We start from the raw sequence: 19,317 nt of genomic DNA on the forward strand, positions 1-19,317 counted from the left end.
AATGGCGCTGATTGGGCAGTCCAAACGCTTTACCTTTGCTCGTGCTTCTCTGGCAGCCTCAGCTTCGGCGGCCATGGCTCTCTGTAGTTGAACCGGTAAACGCACGTCCTTGCTGCAATATAATAAGGGGCAGGAAATGACCGTTCAGATTACCCGCACGAATCGCGCTTTCTTATCGCTGTACGCGGCACTTTCTGGCTATCGATTTCCTATTGTTTGAATATTGAGTGCGTGTTATTTTTTATTTTTTTATTTTTTGTAAAAGTAGCTCAATGACGAATATGATAGAAAAAAACACGCGCATGAAAGTTTGAGCGAGGCGATAAACCAAAGTGGCGGTATTTCTGATCATCGAGGTTCTTCAACTTCCCCAACACTTTAGAGCATAGTAACTAAAATATTTGAACGCTTCTGCCCTAGCAAAATTTTCTTCAATGAGCAACGTCATTGTTTCATTGCAGGCATTATTTTAATCCGTCGTGAATCATGGAACAGCTAGGCGTCAACATATACCATGCTTTGACGAAAACCCAGGCATTGGGCTAAACAAAAGACGTCCTCAAGGAGGCTCGACAAGCCCAAACTTTCGCCTAACTGTATTACTCGGCGAACCACCACGTATACGAGCGGGAGGCAGAGGTTATCCGCATGCCATTTTCATAGTTTATTAGGGCAACAGTAAAAGGCGTGCGTCATTTTTTATGCTGTCCCCTTGCTTTTCAATCCCTCGTTCCAGCGTTTCGCAAGCATGTATGCACCATTCAATTTTTCAAAATTTGTCCCCCGACCACGCACGACACCGCATCTTGTTTTTGTTCGTCGTCGTAAAATCGACAACTGGGACTCGTAAAGCTCGATGCTAAGAGAGTACGTGAAGAGAGGCTCAACGGTAAGTACTACTCGGAACAATGAAATGCTGCGACAGTAAAATGTCAGGGACTCGTCAGTTCGGCACCGAACACCGTGTGTAGGAAATGGTGCGTGCATTTCTGCAAGAGAAATAGACAGAGACAGAGGCAGAGAGATTTCCAGGATAAATACCTCGCTTGTGAAACGCTGCTTCAAGAGCAGTTAAAAGCGAGCGGAACAGGTTGAAAAATAAAACAATGATGTTCATCTACTGTCGCCATATTGTGAGATAAGTATCAAGAGTAGAGGTAGGATAATGGTTGACACACCACCTTCGCTTTCTTTGCAAAAAGGAACATCACTTTTCACCATCAGATCCGATAGCCAAACAGAGGCATTTTAAATTGTACCAGACCCTTTACAATGGCGGGCTTCCGAAACTCTGTCATGTTGCTATACACATATAGGATTACTCGCAACTGTTATTGTCTGTTAATCCTTCTCATTGACGTAAAAAACTTCACTGTGCCCAACTATCCTTGCACCTACACAAGACTTGTACCTTCTTAACTAGCAGCGTGGGGTGTGCAAGCTAGACGGGGAACAGGCTAGTGCGCCCTCGTCTTGGTTCTAACGGAGTTAGGGAAGGACCGTGCTCGCGCTTGCGGTCACTTATACAGTGCTTCTTCTGTCTACGTAGCCGATTGACGACTTGTACACAGGCGAAGAATGTAAAAAGTCTCGTAGCCGAACGTTCGTAATACAGCGGCCTATATTTTGGGCCAAGCAATATATTGCTTGGGCACGATGACGTGAATGAGCCCCTTCGATACTCTCCGTATGGGATATAGAATCGGAAAATAAGCCGTGCTGAAGACGCATTCTTGCGTGTAAGCGTGCGTACCGGATCTAGAGCTAACAGGGGGATGCAAAGCGAAATGACAAATAGAGCAAAAGTTCAAGTCAAATGGTAACCGCATTGAGTGAAAGGTATAATGCACCGAGCGACAACTGAAACGCGCGGTAGATGGGGTACATAACGAGATTGCACTCTAAAAAAATATCCGCGAGTCCGCTTCACCGCAATGCACAGACAAGTCTAAGCACTGCTATAAAATATGCCAATGACTACACCCGGAATAATATTTTACTCGAAACACGTGGTGTGTGCTGTGACATCGCGCAATGCCGTCATATGAGTGTCTTAAAAATGTGACATCGCGCAATGCAAGCACGACGATTAGCATTGCGCGGTGTCACGGCGCAGATCATATTTTTGCGTAAACTCGTATGTCGGGCCTCGTAATTTGCCAGACTTATTCCCGCAGAGCCCGTGATTGGCTGTTCATGTGCATTGTGGCAAAGTAGATCCACAGACATTTTTTCAGTGTTCATACCCTGAGAAACCAAAAAGTATCATGCAGCCGTTTTGGTGTTTGCAGAGAAAAAAGTGGCGAAACAGTGAAGGTGTGCTATAAAGGAGGCCGCTTACATTTCCACCCGCTCTACCTTTATGCCCCAAGCGTCGGTGCACTCGTCCAGGGCGCTCTGCGTGCGAGAGAGGAGCGGCACTGTCACAGCGATGCTGCCGCTTCACCACAAACACGCTGTGTGCACTTTTTAAATGTAGCAAACAGCAAATGGGTCAACATGCCACTTAGCTGTCTCGTAGTAACCAGACAGCAGCGTTCGCTACTTGCTTCTGTTCTTTTATCCGCTCCTGTTCTGCACGTTCAGAACTGAGCAATCACTCAGCAACACCAGGCATCGACAACTGGGAATATTTCACCACAACTTTTGCCTTTACCTTCAAGCTATCAGTTATCTGTTATAAATTAACAATTTTGAGTTGTTAGCACGGCGGCCACTGGAGCTCGTAAATGGAGTCGTTCTGTCCAATCTGTCTGCATACATTTTTCGAGACGACAAAGCGAAATGTGAGCCCTGTACAGCTTTTTAATGCGTACAGTTATATATCTCCATTTGGCTTTCAGTGGCAAAGAGGAACTCTAGTTTGGCGCCAAATTGAAGTGTGAATTTCGGCGCATGTGCTTCATGCACGTGGCTCATTCTTTATGCCGCGCCAGTTGAAACGACGCAGTATAATTAACAGGCAGGTTGATTCCGGTGCTGGTCAATGCTACGCCAGACCAGAGAGCTCGCCCCTATAGAGTAGCTACTCTATAGGGGCGAGCTCTCTGGTCTTTAGCATGTCCTAAAGCCTGGCTGTGAGTTTGCGGCCGGTTTTTGCCGAGTGCCGGTCAGCGTGCGTTCACTGGATGACTGGCTATCCGCGTGCTTGGCGGACGGCTCGCTAGATGAAAGACGGTCGTGCTCAGGAAGGGACGAGCTCCTCTGCCGGGATGCCAGCTTCTTCGTGCGCTCGAAAGCCTCACCTGCGAGTAGACATGCGATCTCGAAGACGCACTGCTGAGCGCGTGCTGTCACGCCGATGTAGGAGATGGGTGCTCATCGTTCACTGACCTGAACATTTTAGTCGCCTGCTGCGCAGCAGCTGAATCTTCTTTTGCCGAAATTGGTCCCTAGTTGCTAAAATGTGCTAAACTGATCCATGTATTTCTACAGCGAGCGGCCACTCTTTTTACGCTTTCATGATGTCCTTCGAAGATTGTCGCCAGTGTTGCGATCGCACACTTAAGTCTGCGACATGCTACTCAGTAAATCCCCTTTTCATTTTTTTTCCAGAATTAAAATCGCCATGCCGCCATCGGTTATCCGAAAGACAGTACTCAAACACATATTACAGTAGAATCTCGATGAACGGAAATCGCTTAAACGGAACAGTAGCCTGTAAGTTGGTTGGTTTTGTATTCAGATAACGTAAAAAAAAAACTCTCGGTAATCGCAACTAAAATTTCAGCGTCACCGTGCAAACGGAACCAGAAATGGAACTTCTTGTGAAACCCATTGGCATGAGAATAGGCTTTTTACGGTTAGGGCTGTTTCGTTTTTGTTTGTTTTTTTCCTCCATGTTTTTTTTTTGTTTAGCATCGTTGACCTCGTAAGCCTCGTCTCGCTAGTGGTCAGTCGTGTTAGCGCAACGAATCGCATCGCAGTTCTTGTTCCAAACGTTCTGTCTCGATTCAAGACACCGAGGCTATTGCCGCCTCCTTTGTTCCATCGTGATGATATTCGCGCTTCATTACCCCATTGCCGTCTTCTAAACTTGGTGGCTCGTAAGCACTCGTGAAGTTGAGGCCTCTAGCCTCCGTGAAGATGCAGTTGCTAGGACTCAAGCAAAAATAATTGATGCATTTTGTAGTGCACAGCGACTCGTTGTTGCCAAATCAACTTTTTGAATACTGCGTGAATACTCTTGCAGTTTTCTTGCTTTCTAAAAAAAACTATCCGCTACATTCTCCTTCTAGTGCTTAGATTTCCATGAAATGGTATTAAAAGTGTGTACGCCCACAAATTTGCGCTTTCATACATCTATCTCACTAAACGAAAGTCCTGTTAATCGGAACTATTTTTTTCGGTCCCTTGAAGTTCCGTTTATCGAGAGTCTACTGTACGTGCATTATTTCAGTTAGCTTTTCGAGTGGAAAAATAGTTTTTTTCGAAGGCTTCGTTGTCGATTTCCAGCTTAATGAAAGCAGGACGCCCGAGATGGCAAGACTGACGGATGACGGTAGTGGCGGCCGTTCCAAGCGCACACAATGCAGGGCACGCGTTGGTGATTTCCGCAGGCCTAGTGTTCCTTTCTTTCTCAGCATTTCGTGTGGGAAGTGCCGAACGATTAACAAGCAGCTGCATTCGGCCATCAGCAAAACAGCCGAAAACAGACACTGTCAGCAGCAGCGCGCGTGCTTGCCTGCATGGCATTGGAGATCTGCTCCCTGTCGGCGAGAATCTCGTGCAGGTTCCGGGTGCCCAGAATGTTGCGCAGCGTGGTCTGTGCGAGCAGGCGGGTGCTGTGGTGGGCGTTCTCCACGTTGGCGACGGACACCGCCGCATTGTGCACCCGGTAGTACACGACTGCGTCCACCGACACGGTCACAGAGTCCTTGGTCAGCACCTGCGACCCACCCGCGGCAATGGCACCGCTTACACCATGGCACATGTGCAGAGGGCGCGGTGGCGAAGACGCTGGAGAATATACCCGGAACGCACGGTGGGCAAGGATGCTCGGGTCTTTACGTTTTGCACATTATGGTTACGTCGTTGGTTTACAGAGTTGTACTGCAAAGAAAGATGCGACTGGGTTAAGTCGCCCACCATTTGTCACACGTGACGTCGCCTCCGCGTGTGTTGTCGGCATCGCACCACCTAAAACACACTGGAAGGAATAAAAGGGCGCTAAACGGCCATAGACGAAGGAGACACGAAAGACATATACAGGCGCCACATATGACTTTCGTGCCTCCGTCTACGTCTGTTCAGCGCCCTTTTATTCTTTCCAGTGAAACAATGAACCAACTAGCTCAACAAGTTTTGTTAAAACACACTGCCTCAACGCCTTGCAGCATTCAGGTACAAAACAGAAGACGATCCTTACAATAGGGTAGTTGCACCTAAGCAGCCACTAAATACCTATAACTGTTTCGAACTCGGCAGGATAACCACATATACTATAATAAAAGAAACCTCGAGCAATCTGCTTTCCCTGCACATAACAACACACAAGTGTGACATGCAAATAGCCCTCCGACGGCAAGCCTAAATACCTTCGGAAATGATCAAAAAATGCACACCCCCCCGCCGTATGTTTCCGTCACACGACTGTGGAGTGAGCACGGCTAAATGAGGCTGAGGAAACAGGCCTGAGGCAAGAGCACCGCCGTCATGCGTGCTCCTACAAAGCCATCATTTGCTGCCTCTTGTCTTGCGTCGCTATATCCTCAAGAGCACCTATACGATTGAGCAGACGGCTGATTCCGGCGTGCACACACCGCGCAAGATGACGAACGAATATGTCCCCGAACCTTTGTTATCGCCCTGCCCTTGCTCATTAGCACTGGCAAGTTGACGGGACGATCGCTACCAGCATATTTAGACGGGCTTATTATGAGTATATGCGAGTGGTAATGGGATAGGATGAAGAGAAGAGGAAGCACTCAAATCCGATAGGAGGTATCAGGTTAAGTGTTTATAAGATACCGAGCATGAGGGGCAGCTTCAGAAAAGTTGAAGACAAAATAAAAAGTACAACAACTTTCCTACGAGCTTTACTTACCATTCTCGGTGACAGGCTTATACAAAGAAGCGCTCCCTGCTATCTAAAATCTGATCGGTTGTCTATGTTGCTGTTAAACTTATCAGTATGACAAAACGACCAGCACTGTCAAGCCAGCTACTGAAAATACCCCTTAGAAATTCTCTCTTCTAAAAGCGCGCTTGTATAAATGCAGATGAACGCGTGTTGAAGGATGGGTGAGGAAAAAGAAAGGGGAAATCAAGCCCTCTATGTATCATCGCTTGACTGGAAGACATTCTAGCTGTAATAAAAAAATTAACAAGTAAGCTTTTCAAGAGACATAGCTTAGGGGCTACCAGAAGGGCACAACATACATATCAGCGAGGTCATCCAAGCGCATGATGGAAAATTGAGAAAGGGACAGAAGAAGCAGCAAAATAATTAAGAAGGAAATTCAGAGCAAAACAATTGGTTTGGCAAGGAAAAACCTGTTAATGACGCCATCCAATTCCTTGACATTAACTTGAAGACGGGACTGTCACACACGTGTTGGTGCTATCGAACGAGAGGAGAGAAGGCGCTGCTTCCCTACGATTCGGCGCACTCAAAGTTGATTAAGAGAGCCATAGCCACTTCTTGCATGTCGCAAGCCATCAAAAAATCTTGCGAACACAGAGTCACTGAAAGTCTATCTTTTCAAATTGATCGTCTAACAAAAAGTGGGTTCACTAATCAAGTACTTGTCTCTGTTGCAGAAAAAGTGTTAAAAACAGTGGTAAAGAAGATTAACAAAGAGAAAGACAGCAAAAAACCAAAGAAGCGGCCGATCGTCCTGCAGTACATCCACAAATTTTCCCACAGGTTAAAGAAGGTTGGCACGAGGCATGATGTCCCGGTTGTTTTTTCTGCTCCCAAAAAACTAAAAATGTTGTGCAAGATGACTAACAAAACCAGAGATGCTAAACAAACAGGATGTGGCATTAAGCACACGAGTAAGTTTGTCGCATGCTGTTCGGGGGTTGTCTATAGGATACCTTTGTCATGCAAGAAGGCATACATTGGCCAAACTGGACGCTGCGTTAACGAACGACTCAGAGAACACAACAATATGTGCAAGCAAGTCTCAGCCCCAGGGCACTTGGCTGCCCACTGCGCCAGACATGGGTGCTCTGCGAAATTCGAAAGCACCACGATCCTCTTTGAATCTTCAGAAACGATCACCCGCGAGATATGGGAAGCTTACGCCATCCGAAAAGAAAAAGACTGTATCAGTTCGCCATCAATTGCACTGTCGACAACTGAGATGGCACTACTTGACAGTTCGTAGGCAAGCGCATGCGCATAACAAATATTGTATTCAATTCAGCGAGATTGATCAACTCCACCTTTCACGTCATCTGAATTTTTCCTTTATAAGTTGTGTTTGTTGTGATTAATAAATCAGTTGGTAGTGTGCGCTCCAGTTGTGTGTAATTCGTCGTCCTTGTCCCGCCTAGCGCCAGCAATGTTCCGAGGTATACGCCGCTGCAATAGGTGAAGGGCTGACTTTGAATCGCTGAATATTGTGACTTTTTGCCTTTCAAACGATGACAGTTGGCGCAACGCAGCTTCTATGGCAACACACTCACTCGCTGTAGATGAAACCAAAGGCGTCACCCTGGCAGCCCACGAAATATTCAAACTGGGTATGAAAAAAGCCGCCGCGCACACCCCACTTTTTGCGTCAACCAATCCATCAGTGTATATGTGCAGAGAGTCCCCGTATTCCCGTTCCAAATGCTCCAGCACCAGCGATCGTGCTTCAGCAGAGGTGTACAACGCTTCGAGCGCATATGAGGGATGGTCAATGCACAATCCACACTCTCGTGGGACCAAGGCGGGTCCAAAGTAGCCCTTTTCCCAGGCCATTTGGGACACAGCACTCCAAGAGTGTTTAGTGTTGCATGAGCACGAGACTCTACCCTTAATCGTAGATGCCGCAGTAATGCTAAGCCAGCACTTGTTTCTCCGAGGCGCAGCACTTGCATAAGCAAACGTTGAGACGCCTGAAGACGAAGGGGTGTTGACTGCGCCTCATTGCCGGTGTGACGTGGGGAAATCACCCAGCCTCTATGGTCAAGTTGCACGAAGCCTTGATCTTAAACCGCATGCTTTATCAGCTGCCTCTCATATCGCCTTCAGAGACACAATACGAGCGGTTGGAATCCTTGCACAGGAAAGGGCTTAGGCTGTCTCTTGGCGTCCCTCAAGCAGCTGAAAATGAGTACTACATACTACTGATTGATTGATTGTAGGGTTTAACGCGCCGACGCAACGCAGGCGATGAGGCGCGCCGTAGTGGAGGGCTCCGGATTAATTTTGACCACACTACATACTACTACTACTTCTACTACTACCTACTACTACTCCGACGATGACGACGACAGCGGTGGCGTAATGATGACGGCGTTGATAGTGATCTTAATTGCATTTCTTAATTTATCCAATCATCCATTATTTCAGTGCACATCCAGATCGCGACATGCGCCTTTCCGGAGTTTCGAGGATATTGGAACAATGACCGATGTACGTCTGTGTAAGTCAATCTTTTTACTGTGATGCCTAAATCCAAGACGAACATAAATGATCCCACGACTAGGGATCGCACGAAAATGTTCTATCAGACACTCATTACTCAAAATTGGGTATAGGTGAATTCACCAAATTAACAATATTGACCAGATAATTAGAACACTTACGTCGGTTAATTATACATAAATCGAAAGGGACATTTACGGAAAGTAAATCACGCATTTCCCATTCCAAACCGCCCACTCCAACGACGATTGAATCAGCGCCAATGCTGATTGACCGGCCATGGAGAGGACAAAGGCATGTAATCGCTTCGGCAACCTGATTACGGCTTCTGTGCGCGTACTGCATGGATTTTTATTTATGATTTCGCTCCGTTGAATGAATTCCCGTCACCAAACACTCTGAAAATTAACCCATGACCTGCTTCAATACACTGCTTCTGAAAAACCAATAGCTGTGTCCAATGGAGAAAATATGGCGAACGACGAGGCCGCACATACGATTTGAGAGAAAAAACCTGACCTGCCACGAGACAATAAAGAAACAGTGCGAGGGCGGTACTGATCCAGGGGTACACAACAGCGCTTACACAACATCCCATATGGTGTAAAGGTCACATCCCCATTCATTTTTAGAGCCGAATGGAGCAGGCGGCCTTGTAATTGCTATTACTTGACCGTTTGATTGCAATTTTTGAGAATTCAATTGCGCTGTGGTGAAAAAAGTGTATGGTTTCTTTAAATAGTTTTGCAATTTGGTGTAGTCATTGCAATCCCGTATAGCATCCCTGATACGAGCAGTAAGACTGATTCCATCGGATGGTCTTGAACCGCTTTCTCCTTTCTTTCTCGCACCCACCGCTGGTGCTTATTATGGGCAGACGTTACCAAAAGTACTCATAAAGCAAAGCACGCCCAGGTGCTCCTACAGGCTCTCTTCTTAGCCCTCCTTTGTTGGGTTCTTTTCCTGATAGGTGAAAATAAACGCAAAAGAAAGCTCCTGCTCATTTCTGTCAAAGCCAGTTAGAGACATGTAGCGTGTGGGGGAGGTTTCATTATCGTAGGAGGAACAAAGTTGCATGGTTTTTCGTGGCCGCTCCTGTTCGGGCCGTTCCCGAGTGTCCCAAAGCCAGCTCCCATCATCCCGGGAGTGGACACTGTTGCGGGCTGAGGCGATTAGGAAAGTTGCGCTGGAGCCGGCAGTATCGGGTCTTCGCTTCCATCCCCCCCCCCCTCGCCCTCGCGAAAATAGTGCGGCTTCCGAAGCGCAACCACCGGAGGGGACCGCAGGAGGGAAGAGCTTCCAAAAAGCCAGGAGCGACTCCTGGCTCGCAAGAACAAAGGTTGCCCGACCCAATCAGTCACAGAAACTGGGCGCCCCGTTCCACTCAGATGGAGACCGCAGTGGCGCGAATAAAGCTGTGCTTTCGCAGGCCGCAGGGACGCCAGAGGGATTGGCCCAGTCGCCGTGATTTGCTTTGTCTTCACGGCGGAGAAACGACGCTGCAGGCGGCCAACCAGGCGTGAAGAACAAGGTCACCGAACCCTGCAGCATTCCCAAAGACTTCCGCGTCGGCACAACTTTCTCCTCCCCCCTCTCTTTTTTTCTCTCGCCCCGCTAGTCATGGTGCTGGTGTCTTGTATACGCCGCCGGCCAAGCGTCCTTGCTCGCCGCAGTTTTGCACCGTATCAAGGGCCGCTTCGCAGTACATTAATCCCCATTCATCTTGATCGACCGTTACTCGCGGGAAGGAACAAAAATTAACAGGAAAAACAACAACAACAACAACAATGGCGCAACGATGCAACCCTGGAAGCAAAAGAAGCGAAACCAGGGTTTACTGCTGGCCGCAGCTAGTAGAGTGCATTAGCACGCTCTAGCACTATCGGGGCCGGCAGGGCCTTCTGACACTCCTCATACGAACAGTCCTCACAGTTCGTTATTATAGTAGGATCAAAAGCCGGACGGCGGGCTACGAAGGAGCCGATATCGGAACACGTCACCAACGGAGGTGCGAGCCAGCCGCTGGTTGACGAGAAAGTAGAGGCGCCAGTTCAGGGGGATCCCAGGGCCTTCTTATCTGGTCGCCGTTTCAGCTGACCGCGCACTAGTGGGACGTCACCCGCGCCCCGAGGGCACGGAGTGCACGCGCCATAAAATCGTATCAGTGGTTTCCCCGGGCCAATATCGCGCCTCAATAAAACAGGATTTGAGGGACCCGCGGGAGCGAGCGAGTTTAAAAATCGCCGCCCCTCGCAGAGCTACTACTGTCCCCACCTTTCGAGGTCAACGCAGCGTCATTCGCCCTAGCGTTAGCACAGAAGACGCAGCGCTGTTATAAACAACGTCCGCGTCTAGCGCTTAGCATGAGACAAACTGCCTACGCATCCCATAAACACTCAAGGCCCTCCCCGCTCCCATTTTCCCCCCAACTTCCTTCTGTTGTTGCATTTGCGGCACGCCCGTCTGGGTGGTCCTCATACTGGTGTTTACTTCCCATTCATTCAAAATATTTACTTCTGGGCGGTACCAAAATCTTTGGCCATTTTGTGATGTTTCAGGCATTAGTTGTTTCGGTTCCTTTCTCTTTTTTACGGGTAAAACCTTTCCCATCGTAATTTTAAAGTCAGAAAAGTTACCGGGGACTCCTGCGTTACTTATGACTATAGTTTCGGGATCTTCAAGATTATGTCGGCCGCCACAGTACCTTGGCGTCAATGGACTGCTATACGAATAGCACATGATACTGGTGGGAGCAGGGGGAAACACTCCTTCGTTACGCTAAGAGTTTTATGCCACACAATCTTTCAATTTTCGGAATAGCTAAGGCGTGCAACGTGTTTCTCGCTACAAAATTACTGTAGGTTGTACAAATTTTGCACTGGGCATGGCTCACCATATATAGTTTTCACAGTGCCTTCACGACATTTGGATGGTCGCCTTCTGTGGAACCTATGAGACGGGATAATCTGTTTAGGCTCGTCGGTGCTGGAGGGTTCGGGCTAACGCAGCTCTATTTGCGGCAACTAGTAGCGCGTTTGGTTTCTTTCGCGACTCATCCCATCCCATTATTACTTCATTTCGTCAAGTAAATCTTCCGGATGTTCTTTCTGGCCTTATGGTTTCTTATACATTTTCCTCACATCCGTGTTTATGCGGATTCATGCCAGAGATGTGTTCTTCTATCAGGTTTTTATTGGCTCGCTTTTCCACTGACTATTACAGAGATTTACAGTTATTTACTTTACAGAGATTCAATATCTGTGCCTTTTCTTGCATCCCTCAGCCAATCTCTTTACGATGGTGTACCCGGCCACGATGTCGTTAAGCGAGTTTGTAGAATGCCTCTTACTCCGTGTACAATAACCTTATTTTTCAAGCTACACACGGAAGCCTTGCCCGTTAAAACATGGCTGTGTAGTAAGAACGTGTTTGTGTGTTCTGTTAACGGTCGACTTTGTGATGCACCAGAAACAAGGTAGCGCTCTGTTATTCACTTAAAAAAAAGCTATATTGTTCTGGTCGTGCTTCAACGAACACACCAAAAGTACTTTGCATTGACACACCACAGTGTGCGGCACCTTGTAACTCCCTGCGAGGATGTGTCTTGTGACCTTTGTTTTCTGATGGCCCTACACAGTTTATGAAAAACGCGCACGTTAGACGAAACCCTGAGCCGATGTTATCTTCCAAGTTTCACTTTAGCTAAATGATAATTAAGCTAGAAGGCTACTATGAACACAATGATTTTATACCGTATTGGTACCGTGTTTTGCACCGGTGTGTATTATTGCCCCCTTACTAGCGAAAGTTTTTGCCGGTGTTTTGTTCTCCGAATTCCAGATTACCCATTTCGCCTCGTATATGAGTGCCATGATTTGTAAATACAGTAGAACCCCGATTATACGACTTTTTTGTGACCGTAAAAAAGCGTCGTAAAATGCTGGCGTCGCAAAATCCGAACAATATCAATTACGCCTACAAATACAGTATCGCGCGATAGATTTGCAAGAAACATCAATGTAGACTACCAACTAATGCTTTGGGGGGCTCTGAAACCCAAATCGCTAAAAAAACGTAAATGCGAAAAGAATAATGCTAGGCAGGTGCTAACCACGCTGTATTAAAACAAACCTTGTACCGCAGTCCCACTGCCCCCCTTCCCGCCAGCCAGTGGGAATCATGGCACGCACGATCACGACAAACACATGTGGAAGCCTAAGCCTCTCAGTGTAACCTTCTTGGAGATTCACTTCTGAGTGAGAGAAGGGAACACCTGCACACTGTCGCGGCGACAGCTGCACAACAGGAGGAGGGGCCAGCGAGGAGAGGGGAAAGGGAGGGGAGACGAAGGGCAGGGGAGCGGGCTGCTGCTCGAGGGGAGAGAAACGAAAGGTGAGACGAAGAAAGTTATGCAGGAGAGAACCGATTGAGCGGGCTCAAGGTCCGCGGAACTTTCAGTCGTCCGCCGGTAGGTCGCGCGCTTCGCGTGGGTCGTCGGATAAAACGGGCTAGGCATAAAATTGCGTTGGATAACCAAGGTTTCTAATGCATTGTTTCTACGGCAACTTCGCCGGGATCTGACTAGTCCGTCGTAAAACACGGGGGCATATAACCACGGTTCCACTTATAGATATGCTTCTCTATATTTGAAGTAAATACCACTGCAGAAAAAGAAGGAAAAAATAGTCTAGTGGTAGAGGTTGGTTTCTGGCTGTCAAACGCCTGAACCGGGTTCGAATACCGCAGGAGCCAAGATTTTTTTCTTTTTATTGATTATTTTACTTGAAACACATTTTTTTTAATTACGCGTGGTAGCTATTTATGGGAAATATTTGTGGGTTATAAACAAAATTTCGCGAGGTTCTGTTTCCTTGAGGCCAGTTCCAGCTGTTGTTTCGTACGTTGTTTTGTATTTCGCAGTGGTTCGATCCCCTTTATGTTGGCTTCGGCTACTTCTCTAAAATATGTTCGTACACTAACGTGATTTTTTTCCGTGCTTAGGTCCGTGTTGATTTAGAATATTTTGTAGCGTGAGCTACACTGGCCGAGGTTGAGCAGTTTCTCGTGGGTCCTTGAGAGCCGTGCTGCGCATGCGCGAGGACCAGCGCCGTCACACGGCGCACAGAACGTTGCTTGCTGCCCGGCGTCTCTCACACACCCCACGCGCCCAGCGTCTTCGCCGACCTCCGTTCCGCACGTGGCGGCCCGGTCCACTTGATGATCATGCGAGGGGTGGCCGGGTGTGGGACCGATGGCTCGTGCGTCGCAGCAACACCGGCGTGCGCCTGTGGAACCAGCTTAGCTCTGGTGCGGTTGGTGACGCTGCGCCGGAGCCGCTTGATAAATATACATGCGTCACATAATGCGTATACTGTGTGTGTGTCATTGAATCAGCCGTAAGCATGATAATCAAGCTAATCCTAGACAACAAGGAAAGCTAAGAATAACCAGCTGAACCTTAGCTCACGTTTCTTAGCTCTATCCTGGCATAGCCGAGCTAAGCCACTGCTAATTTTTGTTTTAATTTGGGTGGTTTTGCCCCCTTAGGTCGGTTTCAACTGTCCCGTAGATGGCAAAGGCTGGCTGCGGTAAGCGTATGTGCATGGCCGTTTTTTTTTTTTTTTTTTTTTGGGGGGGGGGTTCTATTTCGCGGTTTAGGTGGGTTTTGCGTGTTATTATTTAATTTAGGATGTTTTTCACCGGCTTTACGTAGGTTTCGACTGTCGAACGTGCCCCAAGAAGGCGCGTTCCCCTACTGGATATGGTTTGCAGATACGGGATCCTGTTATTACCTGAGGAAAAATGACGCTCATGAAGCGAAGAGAGATTTCGAGTTGAGCTACTGGTTTTGAGAACGGATCCTCGGTAATTTTCTCTTCCGTCTAACCCTTCCGGCCCTTAAATAAAAGAACAGCGCGAACTGTTAGGCGATATGGTTTGTGCTGGAGGAGCGACACCGCCGTAACTGTCTTGAGTACCGGCAGGTTAGAAAAAAGCGCGACCGCCGACTCACGGTTGCCTTACTTTTGTTTCGAATGAAAAAAAAACAACGTTGTGTAAGAAAGCTAGCGCTGATCGGCAGGCGGCATACTGAAAACACACAAACGAAAAAAAATGAAGGAATGTATTTGTGCGAAGACTATTAACACGCAAGCGCCCATGTATGTTTCGATTATTCCCGCCTTTTTTCCTCCCTGAGTACGCAGCTGATATTAGGAGTTATAAATACAGCGCGAGGCAACACGCGAACGGAAGCGTTTAACACACGCGCCGCAGCCCCCTAAAGTAACGGTGTTCCGTTCTCTTGAGGGACGCCGCCGGGTGCTGTGCGGGGCAGTGAAATCTCCAACTTTATTTGCGAGCGTTTTTTTTTTTTTCGAGTAAAATTGATGCCTTCCCTTTGGCTCTTTCTCTCGGGGGGTAATAACGGCGCTGCTCGGCCCTCCTCCTCCCACCCCCGTTTCGGAGCACTGGCTGAACACATCCTAATTAATGGAGACACTCGTGTTTGCACGGGGATTGTGCCGATGGAATGAGTTCCAACAAAAGTAATCGCCATCGACACGCCTTCATTCTTGGCGCCTCTTTTCGATTTCTTCCCAATCCGGGGGGGAGCCACTTTGGTCCCCTGCGGCCGCTCAGCAAAACAAGAAACAAACCAGGGGAAGGAATGAGTACGCTAACAAGGATTTCGGATAATACGTGAAGCGCGAAGCAATATGCTGTGCGCTTTCTCTGCAAAACATGTGCTCGAAGGCACCTTTGGAACTTTTGAAAATCAAATTGATAGCGACCTCTTTATCAGCGCTCCAAAATGGTCTCGTCTTTCGAGGCATTGTAATGACCGCACGGGCTTTCTAAGCGCTTGCGTAAAGGCGCACCCTTCATTTCGATGGAAAGCCCGGCCTTCATGTGCGTTTGGGTTTTTTCTCTGACGGGGGGGGGGGGGGGGGGGGGGGGGGGTACTTAAGCCCCAAAAATAAACCTGTGCTATGTGAGCGCCGTAGTGTAAGGGTGCGAACTAATATCGGCTTTCCGTGTGTGTTTCTTTGCTCACCTATAGGCTTTTTTCCGTGGGTTAATCGGGCATTGTAGGCACCGTAAGTACTCTGCTAGTGGAGGCCCGGGTACGATTAGAAAAAAAAAAAAGACTAATGTCCCCTTCATATTTCTTAAAGGGACTCTGCAACACTTCCGACAAACGCTTTCACTCTTTCCTTCGTGTCTCGAAGCACTGCGAAAGCTTGGACTCTGGCTATAGTTATCCCCAGCACGGAGCGGCACTGCGTGATTTGCTCGCCGCCGCAGATACGCCTTCCGTTTCTGCTTTGCTTTTGTGGATTTATTTTTAAAGTGGCTATGGAATGCGTTCATTCCTGCAACTGAAGGAAGGCCGGCCAATAGCCGCTACACCGCTGTTATTCCAGAGATCGAACAACGTCGAGGCCGAAAAACAGAAAAAAACCTTTTGAGAAAGTTTCAAAGAAGTATTAATGGCATAGGGAAGTACTTTTTTGCTGAGGTATTTTGCGACCCTGTAATCTAAGTACTGAATGCGTCGGTTGACTGCGTTCTGTAACCGTTGAAGATTTCGAAAAAAGTTTAAAAATGTGTTGTTGGGTCCCTTTAATAGTTAACAAGAAAGCAGTTTCGTAGATAGTACTCAGTGTAACTAGGCCTCACTCATTCTCTTGCATATACAATCCGGCTTTATTAAAACTAAACTCAGTGAAGCAGCGTTCAGCGCAAATACGAACACTTGTAGCAGACGTTACAAAACCTCCGCCTAGAGTAACTGCTGACAGCAGCAACAGATTTTCTATGGTCCCTTCAAGATATAAATTATGCCAATGAATGTGTCGCCTTCATGCTCCTTGTCCTTAATATTAAGCTTGTGCATCGACTGAGCATGATCTTAAGAAGAAAATTTGGCGCTCATACATATTGTGCGAGCGACGACCACTGCCTATCACCTAACTACACTCGAAGCCAATCCTGTGGTTCAGCTTCACAGCAATGATCTCGATTGACCAATCAATGCGGCCAACAATAAATTTCGGCGAATGACGATGTCGAGCATACGATTTGACTCAAACCTTTATCCCGCAATGCAAGCATGACGATCTGCTTTGGTCAGTGCCACAGAGCATATCGAGTCAAATCGCATGCACGTGGCTGTCATTCGCAGAATTCCCTTTGTTGGCGGCAAGCATTTGCCACTCGAGTGCATAGCCGCGAAGCTGAACCACGGGATTGCCTCAGAGTGTCGGAAGAAATGCAACTGGCGGGAACGTTAAGCGGACATTTGCGGTGAGATTACATGCGGAGTAGAGAGTTCACAGTGACGTCGGAGGTGAGCGTGGAAAGTGTGCCAAGGGTCGCTGACCCCTTGACTCAACCTGCACTGAACAAAAGAACCGTATACAGGAGCTGACAGAATGCCCCAAAAAGAACTGTTTTCGAAAGACACGGATGCGTGGGCAACAGTGGTAACAATACGCCAATAAATAGCTCGCGCACATGAAGTCGTCATACTCGCCCAATTAAAGAGCGGCCGCGCCAGCATAGGCTCTTCTAGAATGTTCCTTTACAATTTCCAATTCTCTTCGAAAACTTGGCGCTTCCTTCACAGCAACGTCAGATATGGCCGGAGAGGAGATTTTGACGCACCTTGTGTCTACGAGTGGCCGTTTGGTCACCTGTACATATTACCCGAGAAAACCGAGAAATTGGTGCTACAATAATTATAAACCGCGCTAAAGTTAAGAGGCATTTTTTATGCGAGCCTTTCCGAGCACATCCACCTAATTATAAAAAGTAAGTAACTGCGAACATATTTACTTTTCCGTGTAAGACAACCCATTACCCCTGAAAAAAAAATGAGTTAGTGCCGGAGCGTTAATTTCCATGTCAGATTTCCGACGATAAAAAACAAAACAAAAACTAAGGGATGAAACAGGCTGGAGGAGCGCGTAGTTTGCTAAACCGTACGTCTCTTTAGGTTTCGCTAACAACCTGTCTGAGAAGTATTGTTCAGCCCTTTTACAGCAACGCTGCATATGGCTAGGATCCCGGTATTCTCTTCCGGAGGCGATGATTTACTCGGCACCACTTTTCCGCTGTCTTATACTCCTCGCCACCGCCGCCGCCTCTTTCACAAGTTTTATACCCCTCACAACTACCGATTCCTCTTCCACAAGTTAAGCAATAAGCTGATGACGGCGCTAACGCCGTTATCAGCAGTTGCACTTTTAACTCGCTAGGGGACGGACGCGCGCCGTTCGCTCGGAGGAAAAGAGCGGGAACTGAAGGAGCATGAGCGCGCGCAGAAGCGCGAATGGGCGCGAAAACAACAGAAAGCCTCTGCCGCCTCAGATTCCACCTCGTCGAGTAGCTGCAGATTCCTCCCGGATGAAAATCAACTTACCTGACGTGATCCAATCATGACAATATATAAATTCGCTAAAGCAAAACGCACCGTAGCTACAGTTTCACTTCACGGATAGGAAGGGCTTAATGTTTTTGTCATTTTCACGCACTTTATTTTTTCTGAGGGCCATACTTCACGCAGCAGTGGAAAATTATTTGCTTGTGTGTACGGAGACACTGAAGAGAGTATGGTGGAACTGTGTTCGTGGCTGTTTTTTTTTTTTGCAGACCTAGTGCATCGTCATAAAATATTGGTGCACGTATACGTTATTGGGCTGGTCAAGAAACGGGTTCCTTTTTTGTGACGATGCCTAATGTTGCATCATCTTTGTTTCTTTTTTACGAGGAATAATCGGAGCGGAAAGTGCGATCCACGGTGCGTTCGTTGCAGTGGATGCCACGTACTTGCTTCAACATCAGTTCTTTATTTTTTATACCCGCCGTGGCTCAGTGTGCTAAGGCGTTGTGCTGCTTAGCACGAGGACGCGGGTTCGATTCCCGGCCGCGGCGACTGCTTTTCTGATGGAGGCGACAAGCAAAAACTCCAGTGTGTACGAGATTTCGGCGCACGTTAAAGATCCCCAGGTGGTCAAAATTAATCCGGAGCCCTCCACTACGGCATGCCTCATCTCCTGCGTTGCGTCGGCCCGTTAAACCCTACAATCAATCAATCAATATTTATTTTTTATTGCGAACACTTTGATACGAGGTTCGCGTACTGAAAAAGAACACGGCCGGGCAAGCGAAAGTGTCCATAATCGCGTCATTGCTTGCTCTCAATTTCGCGTAGCTCTAACGCCAGGAAAGTTTAGCAATAAGAGAAGCCCGCATTTCCCTTGAGTCCATCCACAAAAAGGGATTTCACGCCTGAGGTGCCGAGAAGATTTCGCCCGCGATCCTCCCTCAGCCCCGGCGAACGCATGCAGTAAAATGTTGGCTGCAGGAGATTACGAGAACAAGAACAACGAAAGGGAAGCGACTAGAAAGAGAGAAGCGCCCAAAACCCGTCTTCAACAACTTCTGCTTGACGGAGCGAACAAGTCGATACAGAAACAAGGCACTGGCTGGACGCCTGAAGTCAATAGGCGTGCACGTGATGGCCCGCCGAAGCTGGGAGAATAGCGCTTAGGCCAATCTGCATTTGCCAGGAGAGTGAAAAACGTAAGGAGAAGGAAAAGAGGACGGCCGCAGCCCTCTTATTTCATCGTCTTAGGGAGCTTTTGTAGTGGAGGATATGTTTCTACGAACTCCGCCCATTCCAACATCGCTTGAAATTGTCTGGGTCTGTGAGTGCACGTTCTATG

The 19,317-nt window shown here is 47.8% G+C and overlaps 1 protein-coding gene across 4 annotated transcripts in view; it reads right to left on the minus strand.

The window, feature by feature from the left end:
• The window catches only part of LOC144149208 (band 7 protein AGAP004871-like), a 493,398-nt gene that overhangs the window by 18,134 nt on the left and 455,947 nt on the right, over positions 1-19,317 (minus strand). For all 4 annotated transcript variants that reach the window (XM_077680766.1, XM_077680759.1, XM_077680753.1 and 1 more), the window contains 3 exons: positions 4,685-4,888; positions 2,342-2,397; positions 34-112 (listed from right to left, as the gene is read on the minus strand). In XM_077680766.1, the coding sequence (XP_077536892.1) occupies positions 34-112; positions 2,342-2,397; positions 4,685-4,888 (339 nt within the window). The remainder of the gene's footprint in view (positions 1-33; positions 113-2,341; positions 2,398-4,684; positions 4,889-19,317) is intronic.

The sequence above is a fragment of the Haemaphysalis longicornis genome, unplaced genomic scaffold, assembly GCF_048455015.1.
Source record: "Haemaphysalis longicornis isolate Haplotype H1 unplaced genomic scaffold, Haemaphysalis longicornis Haplotype H1 scaffold_1, whole genome shotgun sequence".
Classification (NCBI taxonomy): domain Eukaryota; kingdom Metazoa; phylum Arthropoda; class Arachnida; order Ixodida; family Ixodidae; genus Haemaphysalis; species Haemaphysalis longicornis.